Source organism: Colletotrichum higginsianum, chromosome 4 (assembly GCF_001672515.1).
Source record: "Colletotrichum higginsianum IMI 349063 chromosome 4, whole genome shotgun sequence".
NCBI lineage: Eukaryota > Fungi > Ascomycota > Sordariomycetes > Glomerellales > Glomerellaceae > Colletotrichum > Colletotrichum higginsianum.
The window spans coordinates 4963606-4988792 of NC_030957.1; the positions used below are offsets into that span (position 1 = coordinate 4963606).

General features: G+C 55.1%; 7 protein-coding genes across 7 annotated transcripts; 3 read left to right on the forward strand and 4 right to left on the reverse strand.

The window, feature by feature from the left end:
- Window positions 1-3298: 3298 nt before the first annotated feature.
- CH63R_06828 (Short-chain dehydrogenase/reductase family Oxidoreductase) lies at window positions 3299-4438 on the reverse strand (the record flags this gene model as incomplete). Its single annotated transcript, XM_018301803.1, has 2 exons — window positions 3299-3665; window positions 3810-4438. 2 exons carry the CDS (start codon window positions 4436-4438, stop codon window positions 3299-3301), a joined length of 996 nt encoding a protein of 331 aa, XP_018159653.1.
- A 147-nt stretch (window positions 4439-4585) lies between these two features.
- On the reverse strand, window positions 4586-4864 carry CH63R_06829 (short-chain dehydrogenase/reductase family Oxidoreductase; the record flags this gene model as incomplete). The annotated part of the gene is made up of 2 exons (XM_018301804.1): window positions 4586-4716; window positions 4774-4864. The coding sequence occupies 2 exons, from the start codon at window positions 4862-4864 to the stop codon at window positions 4586-4588; spliced, it is 222 nt and encodes a 73-aa protein (XP_018159654.1).
- A 4174-nt stretch (window positions 4865-9038) lies between these two features.
- CH63R_06830 (uncharacterized protein) lies at window positions 9039-9323 on the reverse strand (the record flags this gene model as incomplete). Its single annotated transcript, XM_018301805.1, has 1 exon — window positions 9039-9323. One exon carries the CDS (start codon window positions 9321-9323, stop codon window positions 9039-9041), a length of 285 nt encoding a protein of 94 aa, XP_018159655.1.
- A 6148-nt stretch (window positions 9324-15471) lies between these two features.
- On the forward strand, window positions 15472-15723 carry CH63R_06831 (uncharacterized protein; the record flags this gene model as incomplete). Its single annotated transcript, XM_018301806.1, has 1 exon — window positions 15472-15723. The coding sequence occupies one exon, from the start codon at window positions 15472-15474 to the stop codon at window positions 15721-15723; it is 252 nt and encodes an 83-aa protein (XP_018159656.1).
- A 1659-nt stretch (window positions 15724-17382) lies between these two features.
- CH63R_06832 (Meiotic chromosome segregation protein) lies at window positions 17383-18443 on the forward strand (the record flags this gene model as incomplete). The annotated part of the gene is made up of 3 exons (XM_018301807.1): window positions 17383-17629; window positions 17723-18172; window positions 18235-18443. The coding sequence occupies 3 exons, from the start codon at window positions 17383-17385 to the stop codon at window positions 18441-18443; spliced, it is 906 nt and encodes a 301-aa protein (XP_018159657.1).
- A 1025-nt stretch (window positions 18444-19468) lies between these two features.
- On the forward strand, window positions 19469-20605 carry CH63R_06833 (uncharacterized protein; the record flags this gene model as incomplete). The annotated part of the gene is made up of 1 exon (XM_018301808.1): window positions 19469-20605. One exon carries the CDS (start codon window positions 19469-19471, stop codon window positions 20603-20605), a length of 1137 nt encoding a protein of 378 aa, XP_018159658.1.
- Window positions 20606-23812: 3207 nt separating this feature from the next.
- CH63R_06834 (Peroxidase) lies at window positions 23813-25142 on the reverse strand (the record flags this gene model as incomplete). Its single annotated transcript, XM_018301809.1, has 2 exons — window positions 23813-24464; window positions 24523-25142. 2 exons carry the CDS (start codon window positions 25140-25142, stop codon window positions 23813-23815), a joined length of 1272 nt encoding a protein of 423 aa, XP_018159659.1.
- Between the last annotated feature and the right edge of the window lie 45 nt (window positions 25143-25187).

Consider the following 25187-nt stretch of genomic DNA (forward strand, 5'->3'; position numbering starts at 1 on the left):
CATCTCTCGCGGTTGATCCCTGCGGATCAGCCGTGAGCTTTCCGCGCCCAATGAGAACTCTGTTCCTGACGCTTTTCCATTTCCCAAGCGACGATCTCACAGCCCTAGGCCCTGCAACGTGGGGCACTGAGAGAGTACGTTGGATGAAATGGCTCCATCGACCTGGTCTCGACGAGTCTCGGACGTTCTGCCACTGGAAACGAACTGAACTGACGGGTACGAGTGCGGCGTGTCTGAGGTCCTCGGGATGACTGTTGCTTGTTCGGACTGCAAACTGAAAAGCTGACCGGTTGAACGGTTGTGACCGCCATCCAGGTCAAGGATCAAATTCAACCTTGGTCTTGGACGACGAGCACGCGAGTTTCCTTGGCGGCAAACGGCAATAGTCCATTGTCCATTGTCCACTAACCCGGCCCGACAGCAGCTGGATTTCACCGCACGGCAGCAGCCAAAACAATGCATCCATCGAGATCGAACACAATTCGATCATGGTTGATGGTGTTTGACGGGTAGGTGTGTGCAAGGGCTATGAGCAAAGAGAGAGCAATGGGAGTACGGGCAAAGGGCCAGAATTCCCGCTCGTTTTCTTGAAACGGATTTGACTTCTCCGCCTTCTTCCAGGACGTTCCCGGTCTTCTGGCACGGCATGAATTTCGATGGCCTGGGTGCAGATGGGCCCAGTTCAGTGGCAGATTGAGGATGTCGCACCTTGATTGACTGGGGAAGAGATTGGGGGGGGGGGGGGGGGGGGGGGGGGGCGTCAGCACAAATGTGTTGTTCACAGTTCATCTGATGATGACGCTGGATCAAGCTGGGCGTTCCCAGTCATTAAGATTTCCGTTATCTTCACGGTCCAAAGCTTTTTTTTTTCTGCCTCTCCTCTCCCCCCCCCTCTTCCTCCCATTTCCCATCTCTTCTCTGAACTCTTCTCCGCGGCCCATATCTCCACACGAGACGACACGTTGCTGGCAAGGCTGTCCCAGGGCTGATCGCTGGAGACGACGAGGGATATTCTCGCGGTGACAAACAGTCTGCCGGCAGGCGGCAGAGCGATTTAGGATGGCCCGGCCGGCACAGAGAACCCCGAGTCAACACGGGAGTTACTGGCTGGCTGGCCGATTGTACTTACATCAGAGGCTGGTCAAGCTCAACAGCAAACGGTAAAGCGGATATCGTAAACCATGGTATCACGCTGCCGATTGGGACTCGCCTCTCATTTCTCGGAATCGCACACGCTCTGTGCCGAGGCCTGGCGGGCACGGCTTTTAGGAACAAACAGGCGTCACCACTTCAACATGGTCATGGAGCGGCCCACAGCCCACGATGCAATTCACCGATGACAGCGAGCAGCTCCAGATGCTGGGACCAACTACGTCAGTCAATCTGGGTAAAACGAACCGCAATGACGGCTCTTGTTACTCCGCTAGGCAATCCGCTCGGCATCGTTAACAGATTGCCTCGCGCTCCCCCCTTCCCTAGCCGGTGCGGCGCTAAAAGGGCGATGTGATTTCGCTTCCGCACGACGCTGGGCCGCCCCAATCTCCGCGATATGCACTTATGCACTCTCTTTCTCCCCCTCGCAAGCCCTCCTGTTGGGCCGCCACCCCCCGGGGACCCAGCAAGGCGGGCGGGCCCAGAGATGGCCGATCAGGGCTGACAAAACAGGCGAGTCCGCACGCGAGAGACCGGAGAGCATGGCAAAATATGGAGTCGGGGGGTTGCAGAGGAAACCGTCCGGTTCTTGGTGGAAGAAAGTCTGGACCTTGGAATCCTGGGACGACACTCTCTCTCACTCAAGGCAGCAAAACAAAGCAAGGTAACGACGAGTGACCAGTTTCTCCACGTGCCCGCCGATTCAATGGGGTTGCCCATCGGTCATCGTTTGCTTGTTGTCCCCTCCCTGGTCGAGAAATGCAACCCGAGACGGCGGGTTCGCACTGGAATCTGGAATCTGGAATCTGGAATCCCTTGTCGCCCGAGGGGGGGCGAAGGGGGGGGCGAGCAGCGGTTGCATGTCTGCGACTCTGCCTACGAGTCGCCATCCTTCTTATCTTGATGGTCTTGAGCTTCAGTGTTACAGCGTAGCATTCCGAACATCGTCCTTCCCTCTCACTCGCGTTCGCAATGAGGACGGGTTTACGTACGAGATACAAAAGGATGTAACCAATCAACCTACGGTGTACATCGTACGGTCTTGATACGCCCTGTAGGGATCGTGCTGCAAAGCGAAAGAAGTGCACTGCGCGGGATGTCACGCACGTGCGGAGCATTGCGCGACGGCAGCAAAGTTTGATGCCATCGCCCCGCCTCTTTTTCTCGCATCGTGTTTCTTTCTTGTTTATCAAATTTCCCGAAATGTCTCCAGCCGACGCGATCCAAGACGCGCGGTCCGCGTTCTCTTGGTGTTGATGGCGTTTTGGCGGGGTAGAACTAAATGGGACAAGCCTTTGCCTGCAGGCCAACCCTGTCCTGTCGAGCCGGTGGGCGAGCCCATTGAAAGATTGGGAATGTGGGAGGGGGGGGGTGCGTGTGTGTTGGATCACACGCCGTCCCCTCTAACTTCTGCCGAGACGTCGCCAGGAATGTGAACGAGCGGTGGCGGTAAGCGTTGAGTCTGTCTTGGGGATGGGCTGGGTGTTAGATGAGGCTCTCTTTCGCCACCTTCAGAAGGGGGGCATATTGGACGCCGTCGACATGCGACCGTTGGCCGGTTGATCGTATGGATGCGTGTAAGTTCGACAAGCGTTATTTGACGGGTGATGTTGCCAGGTCATGTCAGGTAGGTAGGTGGTGGTGGTAGTGGTGATTGGGGGTTGCGTTGGTGTGCGTCGGCGACGCCATGGTGCGGGATGACATTTTTCTGGGCGGACAAAGACAAGCGCCTGTGAGACGGCGAAATGCATTTTGCTCTTTGCCGACTTTCGGTGCAATCTCTCGACGTTGCCCATGCCGGCAGCGAGCAGATGTCCGTCCGGTGGTGAGCCCCGTCACTGCGCGCCGGCCGAATGCCTTCCGGGCCCGGGGCCGGGCCGGTGGGATTTCCGGCGTTGTTACGAGAGGGAGTCACTCGGAATCCCACATCTTCATGATAGACATGAGTAGAACATTCAATACTCCTAGACTATGATAGAGAGTGAGATGACCAGCAAAGCCTGATAACAAACCTGATGCTCAATAGAGCAGAACCAAGTGTTTGTAAATATTGCACATGTATGTAAGTATATTTACGTGGATGAATGCACATGTAAATGTGTCCGTCTTTCAAAATAATCAGACATCATCTTAGTGACACAACCTCTCAGTCAAACCCGGCCAGGACATCCTCCGTCCATCGCCACAGCTCACCCGCCAGCCGGTCGTCCGTCGCGCACTTGTCCAGCTGGTCGTCGGCGAGGTGGCCGACGGGCATGTAGAACCCCCCGCTCGCGAGGTCGCCCTTCCCGGCCGCCGCCGCCGCCCAGACCTGGTTCCAGCACCCCTTTTCCGGCGTGAGGATCGAGGCGCCCGCGATCCTGTTGGTCGCGTGGACGAAGAGGCGGTTGAGGAGGCCCTGGTTCGCGACCAGACCCGTGCCGACGACGCCCGGGTGGACGACGACGGCGGTGATGGACGGGTGGCGGCGGGCGAGTTCGCGGGTGAAGAGGATGTTGGCGAGTTTGCTCTGTCTGTTTTTGGGTGAGTTTGGGAGGGGCGTTGGCTTTTCCATCTCGTCTCACTCGCTGTGGTCTTCACCGCACCGGCTTCGTAAATGGGAAAGGGAGGAGAAGGGGTGGGAGAGGAGGAAGAGTGAGATTTTGCGGACAACATACCCGTAGCGAACCCACTGCCCGATAAAGGGCGGCCCGGCCTGCGTCGTTCGCAGCGTCGAGAAGGATATCCCGTCGGCCGGGTGGCCCTGGTACCCGAGCGAGGTCAGGGTGACGACGCGGACGTCGGAGCCGGGCAGGGCGGCGGTACGCTGGAGGACGGGGAGCAGGGCGCGGACGAGCATGGCGTGGCCGAGGTGGTTGGTGGCGAACTGGACCTCGTAGCCGTCGGCGCTGAGACCCGCGGGGCCGGCCATGATCCCCGCGTTGTTGACGAGGATGTCGAGGCGGTCGTGGGCGAAGGTGGCGGCGACGGCGGCCCTGACGGAGGCGAGGGAGGCGAGGTCCATTTGGACAAATGTCAGGGGCGGTGGGGTGGCGGTGCCTGATGATGAGGAGGAGGAGGAGGCGACGGAGGCGATGAGAGCCTCGGCGGAGGGGAGAGAGCGGCCGGAGAAGTAGATGTGGGAGGGGTTGTGGGCGAGGAGGGCGAGAATTGTTGATTTGCCCAGTCCTGCTGTTCCTTGGGGGTTGTCAGCCATTCGTCCTTGAGGTTGAGACGATGCGTAGAGTGGCATCGTGTGAGCATGATGATATGGAAGAATGGACCCGGTGTCGATGGCATCGGTCATGGTTCCAAGGCTGGAGTGAAGAGGACATTGAAAACATTGACATAGGCTTGAGCATCTTGCGACTCTGGATGGCACTTGGCGTAAAGGCTCGAGCTGGATGTAATCGGATGCAGTGCTGGGCATTCCCTCTGCAGAGGGAGGTTGCTGCTATGCAAGTGTCGTGATCGCGGATGTATTGGTTTGCTCCTCGTCGATGAACCGAGGGACCGGCGTCCTTGGTTGACTTGATGTCCGGACGTGTTCATGGTCTTCCCATCCACCTATTCTCATTCGCATGTCTGCGCGTTCGCACAGAAAAGACCGTAGTACGGAGGAAACAAAAAACATGTGCTCACCACCTGTGACGAAGACGACCTTTCCCTCGAGGGACGGGATCTGAGGCGTCGGGTCGACGAGGTCCTTCTCGTAGACGAAGTAGGTCGGCATGGTTCGAGTCAAGTGAGGAGCGTCTGCAAAACTGGACGGAAGAGTACGGAATCAGTCGGGAGTCCGGTTCGTTCGTTGTCGAAGATCGGGAATCGATATCTGGAGCTTCCGCGATGTAGTTGATGATCACTTTGTAGGCTTCACGCGGTCTCAAGATGACGGTCAACTGCTCTAGTGAATGAATTCTCGCGCAACCGAGGTATCTAGAGTAACAGAGATAGACCGTCCACCGACCAGCCCATCTTCTTATGCCGTCCGTGTATCGCAGCCTGTACGTCGCAGCCTGTACGTCCTACCCCCCCCCCCAAATGACGACAGTCATTCCAGCCTAGCTAGCCATGGTCCATCGGGTTGTGCCGTCGGCGACGTGGGTTTGCCCGCTGGCCTCGACGGCTTCTCTTCAACGGGCGTTGCTTTCTCCAAAGCAAACGCGTCTACTCACGGTGCCTGATGGACGGATGAGGCTATCGCAAGTGTACGTATTCGCCGTCGTGCGCTAGGCCCGTTTGAGCGGCTTTTACTGTCGCCAAAACGAAAGGGGGAGGGGGTGATTGGGCGGGCGAGTCTGAAGAAGTCGTTTGCAGTTCAAAGAAACGAAGAACAGGGAGAGACACCAAACCGGTTCGGGCGGACGGGGGAAGTAAACCGCCGGGCATATCTGCATCGCTGCTTTGGGGAATAGTGGGTGTGTAAGCCGGCCGCATCGCGCTACTGTGTATAGCTTCCGGCCTCCCGTAGTCTGATCCTCGGTACTGGTGGAGGGGGGACGCCCGAAGCACGGAATGTCACTGTCGAGGGTTTCGGAGAGGAAAACACAGGGGGGGGTCTGGAGAACGGCGTGAAGGGTTGCGCCGAAGCCGGCCCCCCCCATCTTTTGCCGGAACGCATGGGGAGGGGGCAACAGGCCGGACGACGGCAACGGAGATGGAATATGGCCGCGGGTTTCTGGGAGAGACGGGACTCACAGGGGAGGGGCTGGGAAGAGCTCCTTGCGAGGGAGGGGAAGACAATCAAGAGGGCGAGGTCGAAACGCGAATGGGGGGCCGGGAATCTCTGGGCTCTCTGGAGTCTTGGGAAATGAACGCCCGGGGGACAACCCTGGACTATGAAAATGTGGTGTACTACAAGTATGTACGAATGCACTCGATGGCGTATCCGTACATTGGCAGATTCTTATCCCCCCTGTTTCAGTTTAAACAACGGTTCTTCTGGACAGAAAGCTCGATCAGCCCGTCCAGAACAGGCCATATGCAACGGCCGTCGGTGATGGGAAGGGTGAGTTGTGTGGCATTCATTTGTATTATTTGATTTGTGCCCAAACGGTATGTAAAGGTAGCTAGCTAGCTGGCTGGAGAGATTGGACACGGCAGACCGAATTCCAGATGCAATTGGTAATGATCGAAACGGGGGGGGGAAGGGGAAGAAGGGTGGGGAAAGAAACATTGACATTCACATTGCTCGGGGTGACTCATCGGTCTGTCAACGTTTACGTTTGTATTATCTTTCTTTTCTTCTTTTCTTGGGGGTGTTTTTTTCCTTTGCTCCATAACTCGACGTTTGGGGGGTTATGATCTGATTTTACACTACGGAGACAACAACAGCAACAACCCTTGATGATGTGACAAACCCATCCGACCGGTGACTGGCCGCCTGGCCTAGGCATCCCTTCGGTGTGTGTGTACGTGTGTGTGTACAAAGTATGGGCAATGTGACCCAAGCAAGCGTGGCGAGCAAGCCCCGTTTCCGAACACGAACCAATTGCAACCAAGAACGGCGCCGCGGGATTTGGTTCCGGAACCGGCGCCGAGAAGGATGACGACTGGTTGCTGGCTGGCAGAGGTTCAAACCCAAAGTGCGAGGGGAAACTCGAATCCGAGGGTCTGGGCCATCCATCCACATCCATCCATCCATCCATCCGCCTCTGCCGTTCTGTATGTTGTCTCCTTCCAATGTGCGATGCGAAAACGAGAGGCACAGAAGGCTGTAGGAACAGGTAAGGTGGCAGAGGCAAGGTAGATGAGGAGAGAGAGAGAGAGATAGATAGATAAGAGCAGGAGAACAGATTGAAAGACAATGCTCCGGAACCTCAGGGAACCAGACGGGTTGGTTGTCTGTGTTGTGGCTTGGAGAAACCCAAAAGGCTTGACTACGCATTGTTGCCCAGGTGCCCAAGCCCGTCGCCCCTTTTGATTCATCCCTCTCCCCTTCTCTCTCTCTCACTCTCTCCCTCTCTCCCTCTCTTACACGCACACACCATCCTTGGTTTGGTTTCGGGGATTTCCTCCAAGCTCAAGATGCGACGTGACGGGGGACCCCTCCCCTCCCCGGTCCGCTCCTCTCTTCATGCTCCCCCCCCCCCCCCCCCCCCCGTCATTCTTCCCCACGTCGGGCCGGATTCACCCAAATCGATCTTGGTCTAGAACTTCTGTCAGCCGATGTTTGTGCCGTATGCAAGAATAAAGCAAAAATTGTAAAATGGAAAAAATAAAGAGAGAGAGAGGGGGGGGGGAGGAGGGGATTGCGTGTTGTAGTGGTTTTCTGCTGCCAATCCGAAACAACCTGAAGGGGTTGGCGCAACTGAGGTTACTGTAGGCTGTGACGAGGGCGCAAAGAAGACGATAAAAGAATCAAATAGCAAAGAGAGGAGAAGAAAAAAAGACTGACCTTTGGAAATGCCGTTTATCGGCGTTTCTTGTCTCGAAGTGTTCCTCCTCTCAGCCCACCAAAAGATGCCCCCCAATCCTACACCAGATCCCCGATATCCCCGATGTCCTTCTCTCGACCCCCTCTTCCCCTTGTCATTGCAAGCGGATCCCCGAGATGCGGAAAACCGGCCGTGATTGCGTCGGCGCGTCTCATCTAAAAGATTGACGGTCCCATTTTCTCCGTGGCATCTGGACTGGGTCTGATTGCCGAACGGTGTTCAGCTCCCTTCCCCCCTCCTCATCAGAATCTCGAAGAATCTGAGAGTGTGCGCAGCCTCTCGCAAACAGGGTTTGGGAATAACCCCGAAAGAATCCGGAAGCAAGGCGTAGGTCACGGGACCCCTTTTGCCGTGCCACTTCACACCATCATCATCCCGACCTTTTTCGTCTCCAATTCCCCATCCCAGACCTGTAATCCCGATTCCATTGCCGGTCGGCACACCTCACCGGAGGGGAGGGGTGGTGGGCAGTGGAATGTGCATGCTTCTCCTGCAGCTCATCTGCAGCTCGTCTGCGGCATCGACGAACCGAAGCCCCTTGCGTGAAAGGAGATCGGTATCGGGATAAGGGGGGGGGCCAAGACTGCCACGCCATACAGGACTCCAGGAGAAGGGGAGGGGGAATTGAGAAGGATGCTCGGTCGTTTTGGCGTGATTGATTAGTGATGGCCGCCTCGATGGAGATAAGGTGATATTATGGGGCGGAGGAGCCAGTGGATGGGTCGAGACGGTCGATTTGCCCTGGAAAGTTGGACGGTGGGTGGCATGGGAGGGGTGGGCGGTCCAGGATGGCCTAGACCTGCAGATCACCGAGGATTGGTAAGGGGGGTGGTGGGTTGGTTGACCGTTGAGGGGATGGATGGTTGTGTAGGGGTGGAGGATGGATCGTTAAAGGATTCGTCCCGACGCGGGCGGACGGGAATTGGAGGATGGATGACCCCTGAGAGAGAGAGAGAGAGAGAGAGAGAGAGAGGGGGGGGGGAAGAAGAGGAATAGGAGGATGATGGGTTCGATAGATGGACGATCGATCCTCCTTTTCCCTGCCGTCTAGCTGGCGGTGTTGTTGAAGGTTGTGGATAGGTAGTGAGGCAGGGGGGAGGAGAGGAGAGTAGAGTAGAGTAAATGGAGAGACGGGAGACAGAGAGAAAAGAGGAAAGGATCAACCCTCGAATCAGCCCAGACGCGTGTGGCACCCGGAGTCTGGCTGCCCACCAGACGCAAATCGTTCATGTCGGTCGGACGTGGAAGCGATCCGAAGTCCACAGATGGTGGAAGGTCCAGTCCGCCACCAACCGCGAGATGAGTCCACAGGGGGCGGGCGACGAGGTCGAGTCCAGTCGAGTCCAGTCGAGTCCAGTACAGTCCAGTCCGGTCCAGTCGAGTCCAGCCAAGGGCTGCAACGCAACAGTGGGAGAAAGGGGCATTGACGCAACTTTCCGACGAAAGAGACGGGGAGAAGAGAGTTCAGTGTCAGGAAAACTGGACCTCGTGACCCCTGACTCGGATGTCGGCGGCCTTGAGCAGTGCGAGGGCGTCGGCGGCGGTGGACTTGTGGAAGTAGACGACGAAGATGAAGCCGTCGGGGCTGTCGCTGGCGGCCATGGTGCTCGAGAGCCGTGTCGTCGCCGAGTTGACGCGGTCCGAGAAGAGGTGCTTCTCCTGGGGCGTCATCGACGGCGGGAACCCGGAGGCGCGGATTCCCATGAAGTTGGACGACGCTCGGGGGCGTAGCGGGGGTCCACTCGGGGAACCCATGATGGCGATCGCTGGAGAAGCCGTGGTGAAGGTTTTTTGGTGGTTGCTAGAGTTGACGATGTCCAAATCGTCAACGTAGAGAGTTGAGCCTGTCGTCGGGGAGAGGATATGGGGGTGTACTAATAGCCCCCAAGACGAGATTGATCGGCTGTGGTCGGAGTTGGTTGGCCGCTTATTGACAAAGATTTATAATCCTTCTGAAGTGTGTGTGTGTGTGAGAGAGTGAGAGAGAGAGAGAGAGATCGGGTTGGTCTAGTAGAGCGGGCGGGCGGACGGGCGGACGGGGCGGTCGGTCGGTTGGTCCTATGTATGATGTATGTGTGTTCTCTATGTCCGTATGGGATTTGGCGTAGGTGACGGAGCAAGTGCGTTGCGTAAGGTTTTCTTTGTCCTGAACCCTGGAAGTCTAAGATGCCGAGGAACCGTCCTTTTCGAGGAGGAAAAAGGTGACAAACAGAGCTACACTAGAAAAAAACGAGGAGGGTGACTGAAGGGGGAGGGAAGATGTAGGGCGGGCAGGAGGATGCAACCGAAATGTTCCAGACAAGTCAAGATGCACGAGGAAAAAAGTAAGTCTGTGACGGGGCGGCAGGAGGATGAAGAGGAAGAGGATGGGAGAGAGAGAGAGAGAGAGTGTGTGTGTGTGTGTGAGCAATAATAAGGCGTGGAGGGGATCGCAAAGGGTCTTTATCTCGTCCCACTCGGCTTCCACGGGGAAAGGACTGGACTGGACCGGACTGGACCATAGTAATCTGGACTGCCTCACATCAAGACACACACATAGATACATACACACAGAGAGACAGAGGGAGGGAACAAATAACAAGGCCATGGCATGGAATTGGTTAGTTACACGGCATACACTCTCACTTCGCTTTTGCGGATGGATGTCCCCAGCCAAGGTATTGGCCATTGTATGATACGTAAGGCGCATGTACCTTGCCCTGCAAGGTTTGGCTGTTATGTACACATTACGGAGTACGTACTCCATAGCCATCTACTCTGTACGGATACTCTCTGCCTTGTTCCACGGGGGGGGGGGGGGGGGCATGGTCCTGGGAGAGGGAGGGAGTGAGAGAGAGAGTGAGAGATTTGGAGGCGGGGCGTCTGGCTGGACCGCGGCTGTGGGTATCCTGAAGACCGAGTGTCCCCTTGAGTGTGGGTTCGCCGCCCATGTTGGATCCGTAGAGTACATCGTACATCGCACTCTGCACGGAGGTGTTTGGTACGGATATTTGTGGCCCGCCGTCCGCCTTCTTTCAAGTCTTCTTGGTCGCCTCCGATCTTCTCGAGGAGGGGGATGGGGACTCGAACTCGCCCACGCATGTCTAGATTTGATTGTCCAGGCTTTCCCACTGTCCACCGACTCCAGTCCCCCTCCTCCCCCTTCCCTAAGTCCTTCGGCTTTCCGGTTTGTCATGTGGAGTTTGAGATGGGCAAGGAACAAAGAACCCCAGTGCGCCATGGTGCCAAAGTCCACCAGTCCCCCGTGTTGAAAGCGTTTGGTGTGCCTCTCCCTCCCTCTCTCACCTCACTCACTCTCGTCCCTGTACCCAAGCACCAAGGTCAAGGTTAAGCCCTCTCAGATCGGCATCCCAGAGAATCCAGAACCTGCTCGCGCCCAGAATCCGCATAATTACTAAGACTACCTTAATTGAGGGCGCCCCAGGGCCCAGGGGGCACCTGTTCGCTCAAGTCCGTTGCGTCCGCTGTCAGAGTTCTCGAGTGTCTCTGTAGGGATCTAGCCTGGAACACGCCGCCCCTTGGACCTTTGGGGGAGAGCTCCCCCCTCCCCTCCAGGGTGTTTGGCTCTACGATGTGTAGCTCTAGCTCAAGCTTCTGGCTCGCTCTGTAGTGTACTGTGTAGTCAGTCTCAGCCCCCCTCCCCCCCCCTTCTCTCTGTCGATTTTCGATGTCGCCCGTTGATGGGGCTTTAAACGCATTTTCGCCTTGCCCGTCCATCTCCCGTCGGGCAGGGCTTCCTGGGTACGCTCCAGGATACCGCCACTATTAATAGGATTCCAGAACAAATTATCTGCGTTTCAGAAACAGGAGCTATTCTACTCCCGTATGGACGAACAAAATATCTGAAAGATCCCACATCGCCAGCAATCTCACTTGTTTGATGGCCTCTCTTTCTTGTGCTGTGTGTTTGGCATTTCGGCAAGACTCTAGAGAAACAAATAACTAAAATCAATTTATTTTATTTTATTCTATTTCGTTCGGCCCCCGTCCTACCTACCCGGCCCCATCCATTCGAGGACATCGACACGCCCAACTTACAGGGCATGGTGATTTGCGGCCTGGCGTCATGTTGGGCTGGTCCTTTGAGCTGCCATTCTGGAAACCTTGCTTGGCGTGCCTGGGCACAAACGGCCCTCCCCCCCCCCCCCCCCCCCCCAGGTTTCCTTCAATTTCAAATTCCTTTTGGGCGCGAGATTGTGTGCGTATCTAGGTGTTGTGTTGCATGTCTCACTCAGCCTCGGACCTCAGAGACATGCGAGGCTATTCGCCCTGTTTCGCATCTTTGCATGGTGCGACCTTTGGTATCATGTTCCTAAATAAGACATTGCAGTGCGACGCCGCCGCCGTTGCCAACAGGCAAAGGGCCAAAAGGCACATAAGCGGGAGAGAAACAGAAAAGTAAACATCTACAGACCGTCGATCCGAGCCCCCCCCCCCCCCCCCCCCCGGCGGTTTCCATTGGATTGGGCGCGTCTGCTGGGAATGGGAATGTATGTCTCGTCGCCCAATACGAGCTTTTCGCAGACGATCATTGCCCTTCTCTCGACTGACGACTGGCTTGCTGCAGACTGACTGAACGACTGGCAGGCAGGCAGGCAGCAGCAGCAATAATCAAATCACAATATCCGAATTAGGTCCTCGTATAAACAGACTCATCTTGGGTGGAGCTGAGCACAAACAGAAGAACGAACGAGCCCCCCCCGTCCTCCCTGGCTGCAAAATTTGCCTTCCAAAGAAGGGTAGGTTAGGCTGATTAGCTATCCCGGCGCCCGTCTCTGGGTTTCCATCATCCATTTACTGACCATTGGGGGGGGGGGGGGGTGTCGACGACTGGATGACTGGATGCGAAAGCCGCCGCACTCTAATGCTCCTTCATAGCTCCGTAGCTAGCTGTAACTCTCCATCTCATGGTCCCAAGCTCCTTGGCTCACTTGTCAGTTGCAGGACCGTTAGAAGACGTCTCGACCCAACCTGACCTGACCTGGCTTGACCTGACTTCCCTCTATCTGGCCCCTGGCACCGAAATCTGACAGGGCGAAGCGAGGAGGGCAGAATCCCATCATCACTTTGTCACTTTTTTTTCGGCATCGCCATCGTTTTGTCGTCATGAATTTTTTCATGGGGCGGCGGCCCCGTACGTAGAGGCTATAGCCCGCGCGGGCCATATTAATTCGCAGATCCCCTCGCTCCATTCCGGCTTTCGTCAGTCCCCTCCCCCCCCCAGTGAGCGATTTTACTCCAAGTTTTCCGTACACATCAGCGGTCGGCCAGCCCTTTTGGTGAGGCAGCAAAAGGCCCAATCTGCCAACAGGAGGGCAGACTGTGGGCTCCTCACCCGGCCCGACATGGGAAATCGTTGCCCGAATAGAAAGGTCTCCCGAGCTTCGGATCAACGTACCTGGCCTGATCACACGTGTCGTCCAACCTGTCGACTCGTCGATCGATATCCTAGGCTGACGACCGGCACGGAACGGGAACCAGGAGCCGGTCTCCGGTAGTATGTGTACGTGTGCGGCCATCGCCGCCGCCGCCGCCGCCAGTTCTAATTGTCGCTATAATCTAGGTGCGCCGCAGGAGTTGGGGACCTCGGAACCTGGGAACTGCCTGCCTGACCCTCGTGGAAATAGCACAGCCTGATATTGCACGCATGGGGCAATACAAGAATCCGAATTGCTGCGCAACAACGTGTTGTTGTGGCAGACACGCTCACACACAAATATACACAGTGACACACTCACGAGCGCGCATAATCGCGACGGCTGAAGGCGTTGTTGCTTGGGCTAGGGGTCAACTATCAAGGTAACCTTGTTAGCGAGCTAGACGCTGCCGCGCCGCAGGTTCTTTGTTGTGCGGCCGATGTCGACATCGTGGCCCTTGGGCCTGACCTGGTCGGGGTGATCGGTCTGGTAAGGGTTCCCAGCCGGCGGGAGAGAAGGCACTGAGCAGAAGCTGATCTGGCGTGAGCCTTCTTGCAAGGGCCTCGATAACTAGACTAGGAGATTTCGGTTTCATCTAGAGGGCGTCTGGGAATACAACGATGGCGAGTACCGGGGGGTGCCGGTCCTGGGTCTGTACTTATAGACCAATCGTCAACTCAGCCCCCCCTTTCACGATTCACACTATTGCCTCTTTTCTCTCGCCTCGCCAACCCTGACCAAGATCCATTGTTGTTTTTTAGAGTTTTTTCTTTGTTTTTTTTTTAACCCGTGCGTACCCGGTAGGATATAGACTGGGTGGGAGTTATCCCGTCTGAATACTATTCTATGGGAAGCGATTGTGAGAGGGGGGGAAGAGAGAGAGGGGATTCTATGCAAAAGCCCATGAGAGAGCCTGGACTCGCAAGCTAACCAAGCGAGCCGAAGCTTATTACTCCATCCCCCTCATGCTGTGGGTGATCTAGCGTTACTTCATGTTGATTAGTGCTGCCGCCAGCGTTGCGTGATGTGCGCAATTGCCGGGCCTCTTGTCCCGTCGCCTCGCGTCGTTATGGATTTGTTTGATGGGCCGGCCTCCACCTCGTCCTCCTCTCTTCCTCTTGGCTCTCCTCAAAGCTCCTCTTGGCTGCCCTGATCCCGTCCCTCAGGTTCAGGCGTCTGTGCTGCTGCTACACCAAAAAAACGACGCGTAACGCACATGGCAGGGAGCGATCTCACAAAGCAAAAGGACGGCCAGGACGAGAATCCCACTTCTGGTTTCACCGACATGTACGCGACAGCCATTCCGACGTCCGTTTGCTCGGGGCCTTCAGGGTCTTTCGTCTCAAAGACGACTTCCAGTCAGCGCCAAACACGACAGTCCCGCCCCCACGCGACGAGCCCAGCGAAACCCTCCCTCTCGCGAATGACGAGAAGTGGCTTGGCTGGTCTAGGCCCTCCTGCTTGGCGTGCAGACCCCGCCTCCGAGATGTCGCGATTCGTTGTTGCTGTTATGCTCTAGCCTTGCTCTTCCTGTGTGTTCTGCGGAATAGCCTTTCTCTAGCTCTCGCTCGCTTTCTCTCGCTTTCTCTCTCTCTCTCCCCACCTTACGAGTCATCCTTGGCGAAGAAATAACAGGAGAGGCTTCGAGATCCGGCCATGCGATACCCCACGACACCCGTCTCGCCATCAGGCGTCTCGACGATGCTTCATCCTGTCACTCGGACTACTACGCTTCTGCGGTCTGTGCAGACAAGCTGGCAGACTCAGCAACCCGTGTCATCGTCTTGGTCGCCTGGTTGCCCCTACGACGGCATAGACATGGCTGCCTAATCGTAACCGAACGCTCTAGCTGCGCCGTGATAGGATGCGCCGTGCCGGAGTCTGCCCCGAAGACATGGTGCCCCATGCTCCGAGGTCGCGAGCGTTATGAGGGAGGGTTTTGCCCGGCGAGTCTAGGCCAGGCTCTTTGTGGCAGCGCCGCCACGGCAACGCCGGAATATACGATTAGAGTGTTGGTCCGGAGCGCGGTAGAACATTCGTGATGCTGTGCGAATTGCTCTGCTCCCACCAGCCAAAAGAGCTTTTTGCTTACGTACTGCTTCTATGAAAAGGTTTACGGGACTAGATGTTACGATTGGCGATAATATGGAATCGGCCCGAAACAGGACTTCGTCGAATAGCTCGCCCAAGAGATGTCGAAATTCGGCGATGCGAGGTGACCAAAACACGGACATTAGCGAGGGATTGGGGGGTGGTTTTGAAATGCGATTTAGCTTTTCGAGGATAAAGGACCCGACGCCGGGGGGTGGCTGACTCGGTCCTGGAGGCTGAGGATATATCCGCCTTTGATATCACCAAGGGAATGCTGCAGCCCTCAGCGAGCATGAAGACGTGTTCCAGAGCCTCTATCATACTTCCGATGGGCTTTCGGCTTGGTCCGGGACTCGCGTTCCAGATTTTCGTCTTGACTCTTCCATGCCACCGACATGCGTTGCTTTGGAACTAGACGGCAGCCCCTGCTTGCTGTCGGTAACATCAGCAACATCAAGCCCGGCCAGTTCCGCAATCGCATTATACCGGTTCGTAGCAAGTTCATGCAGATCTCTTTCGATCCAAGAGGGAGAAAATGGCGCGCCGCTTTGCCGTTCTGCAGCGTCACGTCGTGCCGTGTCAGGGGCGACGACGACAGTGACACTGCCGATGGATGGACCATGGCTGGAAACGGCGGCTTCTCGTAGCTGCGGCACCTACGGCTGGCGAATCGCATGAAAAGAACAGAAGTTGCCGCGAGTTGGGGCAGATAGATGGGTTTGCGAGTATGACAGACAAGATTGAGGCTGCCTGTAAGTTACCCGCGCCCTTCTCAGCGTCTATTGAGGGGGGCCTATGAACGCGATTTGACCACCATCTCTCTGCCGGGAAGAATCAGATCACCAAGTCCTTGTCTCTGGCACCGACTCTGGTCTAGAAATTGTTCACGTTGCAAAACAGCATGATCTCTACTGTAGGTCTGCTGTAGGTCGGCTGTAGAGTCACTTTTTCGTTACTGCTCCCCCAGTTCCTAGCTTTCTGTCTTCGTGTCGACGCATACATGGCAACGGCTCTCTCGTCCCATGTCGGAAGTTTGCATATGCGTACGCAATCTGTCCTACAAGAACAGCATACTGGAGAGTTCTTGGGAGTAAAAAGTAACTCACGTTGAAAGCAAAATATTGTAAAGATGGGTATTTGGGTATTCGGGTATTTCGTGTAAGTGGAAAAAGCCCTCGTACCGAGTTAGCCTGCCTTGATGGGTAAGATTGAATGCTGTGAATGCTAGCTGAACTTGTAACAATACTTTACCGATACTTACCGCCACAGACCAGGCCCTGGGTGTGTTTGAGCAGATTATGATTCAAGAAGTGAGCTGTTTCGGGGTGAAGAAGACTTGGCCAGGCCTGAAATGCCATGCTTAATTTCATTACACACTTTAAGCATCTCATGTACAGCGCAGCCCCTCGGCCAACTTTGGACGATTCGAGTCATGAACCGTCACTCTAATGCCTTGCAGGATAAAGTATGTTCAGTAACGCCTTATCCTAATCTCAGTTCCCACATGATACTGTCAAGTGAAGGGACTCTGGCTGAGTTTACCCTTTAGCGGATTGCTCCGGACGGGTCAACCATGGCCCACATCACCATCCCTGCAGCTGCGGTCTATAGGCAGCATCCTCTTCGTGTTCACCAAGCCTTGTTGGCTAAGTGGTATAGCGTCTCACTAGTAATACTGGTGTCATGAGAAGATCGGCGGTTCGATTCCGCCACGAGGCAATCCGACTGCGAAGAAGATACTTCGCGACAATAGTCATCATTTTTTTTCTCAGCACCTGAGAGCAAGTTGCGACTTCAACCTGAGTCCTTCCTACACCGGATGTTTTTTTGTTTTGTTTTGTTTTGGTGTCCGTTTCTTGATGTTTTATCGCGTGGTATGAAGTGAAAATTGTCTGTTGTTAATGACAATCCAAGTCTGTGATAAAAGATGTTAGTTAGTGTGCCCAACTACCAAGTTTTGTTGAGCGCAGCTGGGCGAGCATCCAGACAACCAATCTCAAAGGCTGACTTGACTGAGTGAGGATCGTTGATCGGAGTCAATCACCGACGATTCAAGGGTGGAGATGGCGGAGGAGCGGCATCGGCGTCACCTCATTCTCGGCGTCTGTTGCTTGGACTATCTATCTAAACTCCCCTTTACGTAAGGCTTCATTCAAGCGGGGTTCTTCCAACCCATTGATCCAGTCGATACGCGCCGAGTGAATTACGATTTAAGGATTCACCTTGACACAGGTCTTGTTTGCCACCTCTATTGATTCTTTTCCCGGTGACCACGCCCAATCCAAGCGTATTACTTCGATTTGACAATGTCCGCCGCCGGCCTCGACCCCGCCCAACGACTCGGAGATCGGAAGCCGATCCCGAAGCCGGTTCCGGCATATCTCCCGACTGCTGGCTCAGTGCTCACAGTTGACAAGGCGCTGTACGACTCTGCACAACAAGCGCCGCGAGTCCTAGTCGAACAGTTCACTTTACCGATTCGCTCCGGACGGGCATGGAGAGCACCGGCAGGCTCCATCGTGAGGATCAGCACGCCCGAAGGCCCTCAAGTCGGTGAGCCACCCACACCCACTCCGCAGGATGGAGCCTCGACTCCTACTGCGCCCTAGTTTCCGGAAGCTCTCACATGCTTACTGACGAGACCAGGCGACCTGAACATCTGGAACGCACACAACCCCCGCGAGCGCTTCTGGGCGAGCCGCACGAAGCAGCTGCACGCCAGCCACGTCTCCACTGGCGACCGTCTGTGGTCCAATCTGCCCTACATGCGGCCCCTGGCGACCATTATCAAGGACTCACTCGACTGGTACGGCGAGGACGAGCATGGGGGCCGCGTGCACGACCTCCTCGGCACGCGGTGCGATCCCTACATCAACACCGTCCTCAGCGGCGGCAGCTACGACTTCCAGTGCCACTCGAACCTGACCCGCGCGGTATTGCCTTATGGGCTGAACGAGGGCGACGTGCACGACGTGATCAACATCTTCCAGGTCACAGGGTTGGACGACAAGGGGCGGTACTTCATGAACCCTTGCCCGGCGCAGCCCGGAGATCACATCGAGTTTCTGGCGGAGCAGGACTTGCTGATGGCGCTGAGTGAGTTTTGTTTTGGGTTGTTCCTCTGCCAGCTGTGCGACGTTGTTGGCTGACTGCAACAGGTACTTGCCCTGGCGGCGACTTGTCTCTCTGGGGGTTCGGCGAGGATAGCGAGGAGGAGATGATCAAGTGCTGCCGGCCGCTGAAGGTTGAAGTCTTCCGGCTGGAGGACGAGGGTCTCTTGCAGCGCGGCGGGTGGAAGCCTGCCGAGGTATCGCAGTACCAGGGGAGACACGGAATGAGCATTCCCTTGGGAGAAGTTCGCAACTGAGTTGCGCGGGGGGTGCTCCCGATGGTGATTGTGTTCTCTTCACGAGACATGGTCTTTCCAATGTTTTCGTTAGCGGATGGCCAATTGTTGCATGAGAGGCGAGACCCTGTGGTTGTAAACCCTTGGATAGAGCTGATGACGAATGAGTTTATTTGTGACGAGAACGACTGTTATTTCCCAAGGTAACGATTTATTCACCATCTCCGTGCTTTCTTTGCTCCCTTGGTTTGAAACGGCTGGCAGCAACCTGCGGTGGCTCGGGTCACTTACACCAGCTTTGAGCATGACTGCTGCCGTTCTCACATCACGTCCTGGACTGAGCCACTGCTTTTCTCTAATTTTAGGTAGGTGCTGCTGTGCGGGCGGAATTAACATTGCGCGTTTCCAAGTTAGGCTACCTTTCCCATACTGAGCATTCACTGACACCGAGACTCTTCCGTCCCTCCGTAACTCGAATCACTGTTTCTTGGCTTCTGGCTCCGAATATGTTACTCTGCCATCAGATACGAAGAGATTGCTATTGGTAGACAGCGGCAGATTCACTTGCTCTGGCCTCACTTTGAACAAGGTCAATCCATCAATACGGGAGTGGTGATGGCACCAAGTCAGGAAGAAACACAGCTGCTCTGCTCCCATCTCGTGTGTATCGTTGTGAATCACAAGAGATGCACATCCCTGACATTGCTACAATTTACAAACGGGTACGCAGAAAATTATATATAGCCGGTTTGAAAGTGAGGATATTCAAACTTGTGTAACCCATGCTTCAGCACCGCTTCGTACACATCCTCCAACTCACAAACGCCCAAAGACTGTATCAGACAGACTCTGACGCTTTGAGAACGCAATCGGAAGCAACAGAAACAGCACTGAAAGTTCAACTTGCCCGCTGGCTGGTACTAGAACAATCCTCGGATTTTGTGGCTGTACAAGACACCCAAGCAGTCCAGCTCATCATTCCCGGTCGTCACACTCGGCTCTCGTTCATCGCCCCGACCTCGATCCATGAACAGCAAACCGCCAAAATGGTTATACAAGCGGTTGGATTCATCATGGACGTTGCGGCTACCTTCGCAGTTGCGAGCTTTGCCATCAACGCGGCGATGCCCAGCAGGAACGACGCAGCCACTCTCGTCGCCATCACCACGGGGGACCATGCGAAGACCAAAAGCGCTGGCGGCAAGATTCCTCACATAGCTCTCTGGGACGACTACGGAAATCGCATCGGGCAATTCCGCCCCGGCAAGAACCAAAAGATGGGGGCCGGTTCCAAGGGAGACAAGAAGGGCCGAATCGTCGTCAAGCACAACCAGAACGGCAACAGGGGCGCGGATCCCTCGTATATCATGCTGAGCAACCACGACGAGGATGCCATCTGCATCTCATCCATCACCGTTTCGAATGGTGGCGCCACCTCCACCTTCTACGGAGATACCGGCAGAATCTGCGGTCAGTCGTGGTACTACAGCGACAGAGAGCTCGGCGAAACAAATTTCAAGACTAGCTGTGTCTGGCTTGATGGAGACCACACCGGCGGCATCAACGCCAAAGCCATGAGCTTCCATTTGAACGATCTAGCCCCCACGAAATCCAAACTTGACCTGTATTCCCGGTACCCGGAGAAGGGCTACCCGTACCTGTGTCAGAGCACGCCGCGGTTCTCTATCTGGGGAAACCTCCTTCCCGACGGCTGGATTCCTTTCTTTGACCCCCCTTTGAGATACACGAGAGATGGTGCCGACGAGGGCGCCGACGAGGATCCCGACCGCGCGCTCGACAAACACGTCTACGACAAGAGTGTTTACCTTGGCCAGGGCGAAAAAAAGCACGACCGCCGCAACAATCGACCCGGGCCTCGGAAGCTCGGCAAGAGACAAAACTCCAACATGGACCCCGGAAGACTCATTGTCACCCAGCTTGACGGGCAGACTGCGCGCGAAGTCTGCGAGGATCCGAACTCTGCTGGCTACGACATTGTCTCCTACATCGACATGATGTACTGTGACATCTCGGAGAGAAAGCTTCATTCCATCTGCACTGACAACCTCAAGAGTCATTGTTTCGACGTCAACAGTGCCACGCTCGTGGGGCATGACGGACCGCTGCTTACCGCCCGAGGAGAGCCTGTCAAGTCATACGAGAGTGTGGATCATTGGAAGTAACCGAGTTTTTCTTTTGCGATGGGGATAAGGAATCGGAGGGAGTAGATGAGGCCTTGAACAGTGATTTCATTGGCACAGTGGGTGGCATGCGGGATGGTGGCTAGACTTCCTTTATGCGTCTATCCTGTCATTTCTCCGTACAGCGTTTCGCCTTCAAACTGGTGCCTTTTATTTTGTGTTTGGTAATCTTGCAACGTATAAACGACTCATTAGTACTGCGTTCAGGCCGTAATAAACATGGTTTCAGATCTTTCTTACATATTAGAACCGCGTGCTTGTGGTGAGGTGCCGGTTAGTTCTGGAAGATGCTTTACCTACTCCGTTCAATGGTGGAATAGTCCATGCTGGTGCTGCAAGTTGCAAAAGACAAGAACGCATTAGCAGAACTTCACTGTTAGATTTACTTCTACTGATGTTTTCAGGAAAACTTTAAGGATATCCAAGATTGTGTTGAAAAAGGCTGGTGTTACGCCTTACCAGATAAGTCAACATACCCACTTTTGGAACACCCCCTCATTTGGAACACCTAAAAATGCCTCAACCCCACCACCAGCCTCCTACTTCCTCCAACTTCGAACTATCACAACAATTTCATACCTTATGCAAATAACCTCATTTTTTCAGAGGACCTTTATTCCTGCCTTATGGCCCAGTATACCGAGTATGAAGTCAATCAGGCAATCCAGGCTGTTTCAGACGGCCAAAGCCTAAGGAAGGCAGCCCGCGAATATGGCATCCCAATTACCACCCTCCACAACCGTCTCACAGGCACCCAGGCAAGGGCAGCAGCATTTTCAGACCTTCAGAGGCTTTCCCCTGACCAGGAGGCTAAGTTGGCTGAATGGGTGCGAATCCAGCATGCCCTTGGTGTTGCCCCAACCCATCAACAAGTGAGGGCATTCGCAGAACGAATCCTCTGTGCTATGGGGGACAAGGAGCCTATAGGAAAGGGCTGGATCCATGCCTTTCTAAAGAGAAACCCATCTATCAAGGTCCAGAGAAGTCGCCTTATTGACTCTAGACGTGTTAATGGAGCATCTACTGAGGTTATCAGGGACTGGTTCAAACTCCTCGCCATACCAGAGGTCAAGGGCATTAAACCATCCAATAGATACAACATGGATGAGACTGGTATCCTTGAGGGCCAGGGATCTAATGGGCTGGTGCTGGGCATGTCTGAGACGAAGTCTGTACGCAAGAAACAGCCTGGATCAAGGGCATGGGTATCCATCATCGAATGCATCTCTGCCCTGGGCCATGCCCTTGATCCCCTCATTATATATAAGGGCAAGACAGTCCAGCAGCAGTGGTTTCCTCTAGACCTTGGCCCTTATGAAGGATGGCAGTTCACTGCAACAGAGAATGGATGGACTACAGACGACACTGCAGTTGAATGGCTGCAGAAGGTCTTCATCCCTCAGACTATCCCTCAGACTGCCTCCCAGGGCAAGGAGGGCCAGGAGGGCAAGGAGGAGGCCAGACTGCTGGTTGTTGATGGCCATGGGAGTCACACAACGACGGACTTTATGTGGCTCTGCTATATTAATAACATCCATCTATTGTTCCTACCACCACATACCTCCCATGTGCTCCAGCCACTTGACCAGTCAGTCTTCAGCCCTGTAAAGGCAGCCTATAGGAAGGAGCTTGGATACCTTAGTCAGTGGAATGACTCTACTATTGTAGGCAAGAGGAACTTTATAGGCTGTTATCAGAAGGCTCGTACTGCAGGTATGACGATGCAGAACATCAGAAGTGGTTGGAAATGGACAGGGTTATGGCCTGTCTCTATGGCGAAGCCTCTGATGAGCTCCCTCCTACTCCCAACAACACCAAAGCCATCAGCATCTTCAGATCAGGTCAGCAAAGGGCAGTCTGGAGGCAAGGAAGGCAAGGAAGCTGAAGGATGGGCATCTGCGTCGTCTGCAGTAGTGTGGTCGACGCCAAGGAAGATGAAGGATCTGGCTGGGCAGTTGAAGCTATTCACAGAGCTAGAGAATGATGCCTTCACTCAACGCCTTCTATTCCGGAAGGTGAAAAAAGGCTTCAGCGAGCAGGCCTATGAGCTGGCTACTGCCCAGCATAAGCTGGAGCTCCTGCAGGCCCAAGTCACCAATACTGCAGCAAGGAAAAGAAGGACAGTCCAGATCGACCCAAACACCAAGTTCGCCAATATTGAGGACATCCAGAAGGCTCAGATTGAGGCTGGCGAAAAAGAGGATATCACAGATGAATCCAGCGACTCTGATACCCCTAGTGAAGCTGAAAGCTGTATTGTGGTGGCATCTAGGCCTAGTCAATAATTAATTGAAGATGGTGGTGATGTTGGGGATAGCTTCATTCTGGGTGTTCCAAATGAGGGGGTGTTCCAAAAGTGGGTATGTTGACTTACACGGAGAACAACTTGGCCCAAGTTGAATATTTTTGGCTGAAGTCTCCGTCAATGATTGAGGGCTGGCTGACTATTGTGTTTGTTCCAATCATCTTGCCAAGAGTCTTTTCCAGATTATTGCAAAAACAAAAAGGAAACTGAGCACAACACATCTCGCGCTGGTGCTCTCACGAGGCCCTTGCCAGGGATCGAACCTGGGACCTCATCATAGACTGCTGGTTCGCGCTTTCGGTTGAGGGAGGGGGGGGGGGGGGGTAATCTGTGCACAGGCTTAGTGCATTATGTAATCAACACCAGTCAATGTTTCTTCCAAGAGTTGGCTGATCAATTAAACATCTCACGATGTTATTGACTTGACCCTAAGGAAGAATCATACCGCTAGACCACAAGGGCGACTGGGGACGTTGACTGCGACCCACAGCGTTGGGCTTGGACGACGTGGTGGGCGACGATATTGCATGAATTCAATGCGGTCGACGTCTCGTAACATACACAAGTTAGGATGGATGGTTGTAGAGGAATATCGTGTTTTTGTGGTTGTTTATCAACTCACACCTTACGCAGTTTCGGATTTGCTGATGACTATCCTAGAAGGTGATCAACGGTAGTCGACGCAGATACCAAGGCGAGGAAACCGGAGGCATTGCAAGACGATGCGAAATTAAGTATAGACATTAGGTGATTGTATCTACTGATGCCGTGTAAAGGCAGTTTGTTTTGTGTACCAAAGCACGCCCGTACGCCTCTATTTGCCTCCCCCCTTTGACTGCTTGACAACGACCAAAAAAAAAAAATTGAAAGGAAACGACTGTATTCTAGAACATGAACCTGAGACCGAAGATGCCCCTGAGCCATCCGAACACGGAGGTGATGAGATTGCTGATGTTGCCGCCGTTCCGCAGCTCGTCGGCAATCTTGGCAACGCGGTCCTTGGTGGCGAGCCACTTGTCGAGGGCGGCCTGGTCGGGGGCGTTGAAGGTGCTGCCGGAGCGGGAGGGCAGGGCCTTGGTGCACTCGGTCAGGTCGTTGATGTTGTTGACGCCGAGGAGGGAGAGGCGGATGTACTCCCGGGCGTAGTCCTCGTTCCAGTGGGACTGTCCCCCCGGGCCGGCAAAGGCCTTGAACTCGGCGCTGATGCGGGGGTCTCTGGAGAGCACGACGTCGCTGGCGAACTTGAAGACGCGAGCCGGGGCGGATCCGAGGGTCTCCTTGTAGAACTTGACGTCCCAGACACCCGGGGAGCTGTCCTGCGGGTCGCCGGCGCGGCTGGGGTCGACGAACCGCTGCTGGCTGGTGGTATGGGCGCCAATGAGGGCCGTGAGGCCGTGGGCCTTGATCGTCTTGTTCTCGAAGAGCTGGATCAAGAAATCGGCGGAGCCGGTCACGGGAGGAAGCAAGTTGTCAGGGCAAGGGGCGGAAGAGTCCTTGCGGCCCACGAAGGTGCGTACACGAGGTCCGAGAGGGCAACTGCAAGAATCGTTAGTACGTGGTCAAATCGTCGAGAGACCAAGCCTCAGGGACTTACACGACGGTGGCAGCGTTGGCGGAGAACTGGATGAGATCGGCCATGCCGATGCCGTACTGCTTGTACTGGTTGTACCAGACCTGGGTCTGCGCAACAATCTCCTCAAGACCTCTGTTCTCTCCACGAGTCATCTCATCAGACGACAGGATAATCGAGCCATCAGCGCCTCCAAGGTCCCCGGTGCTCTTGGACCAACCGCCGGCATCATGGAATCCCAGACGGATGGCGGCACGGGCAAGGTCGGTGCAACGACCTGACTTGCCCCGGAAGGTGGCCTGCAAGTCGTTTGCAATGTATCGCCAGATGCAGCAGGTGTCGGCAGCGCAGGCCGCGGAGCCCTTGGCGGCGAGGTTCCCGCCGCGGGCAGAGGTGGAATAGGCCTCGTCGCTCTCGGGCTTGTCGAAGCCCGTGAGGAGCTGCTTGACGCTCTTCCCGACCGGGGTGAGCTTGGAGTCGTCGAGGGTGAGGAGATCGCCGAGGAGCTCGTTGGAGTCGCCCTCGTCGGCGCCGTTGCCGTCCTTGTCTGCACGGGAACGGATCTCGGAGAAGGTGCTTTTCATGCCGGGATAGGCGAGGACGGGGGTGGCCGCGAGGGCGGCGGTAAGGAGGGACACGCGCATGGTTGTTGAAAACGATTGTGGGGAGTATCACACGTGAAAAAGAGA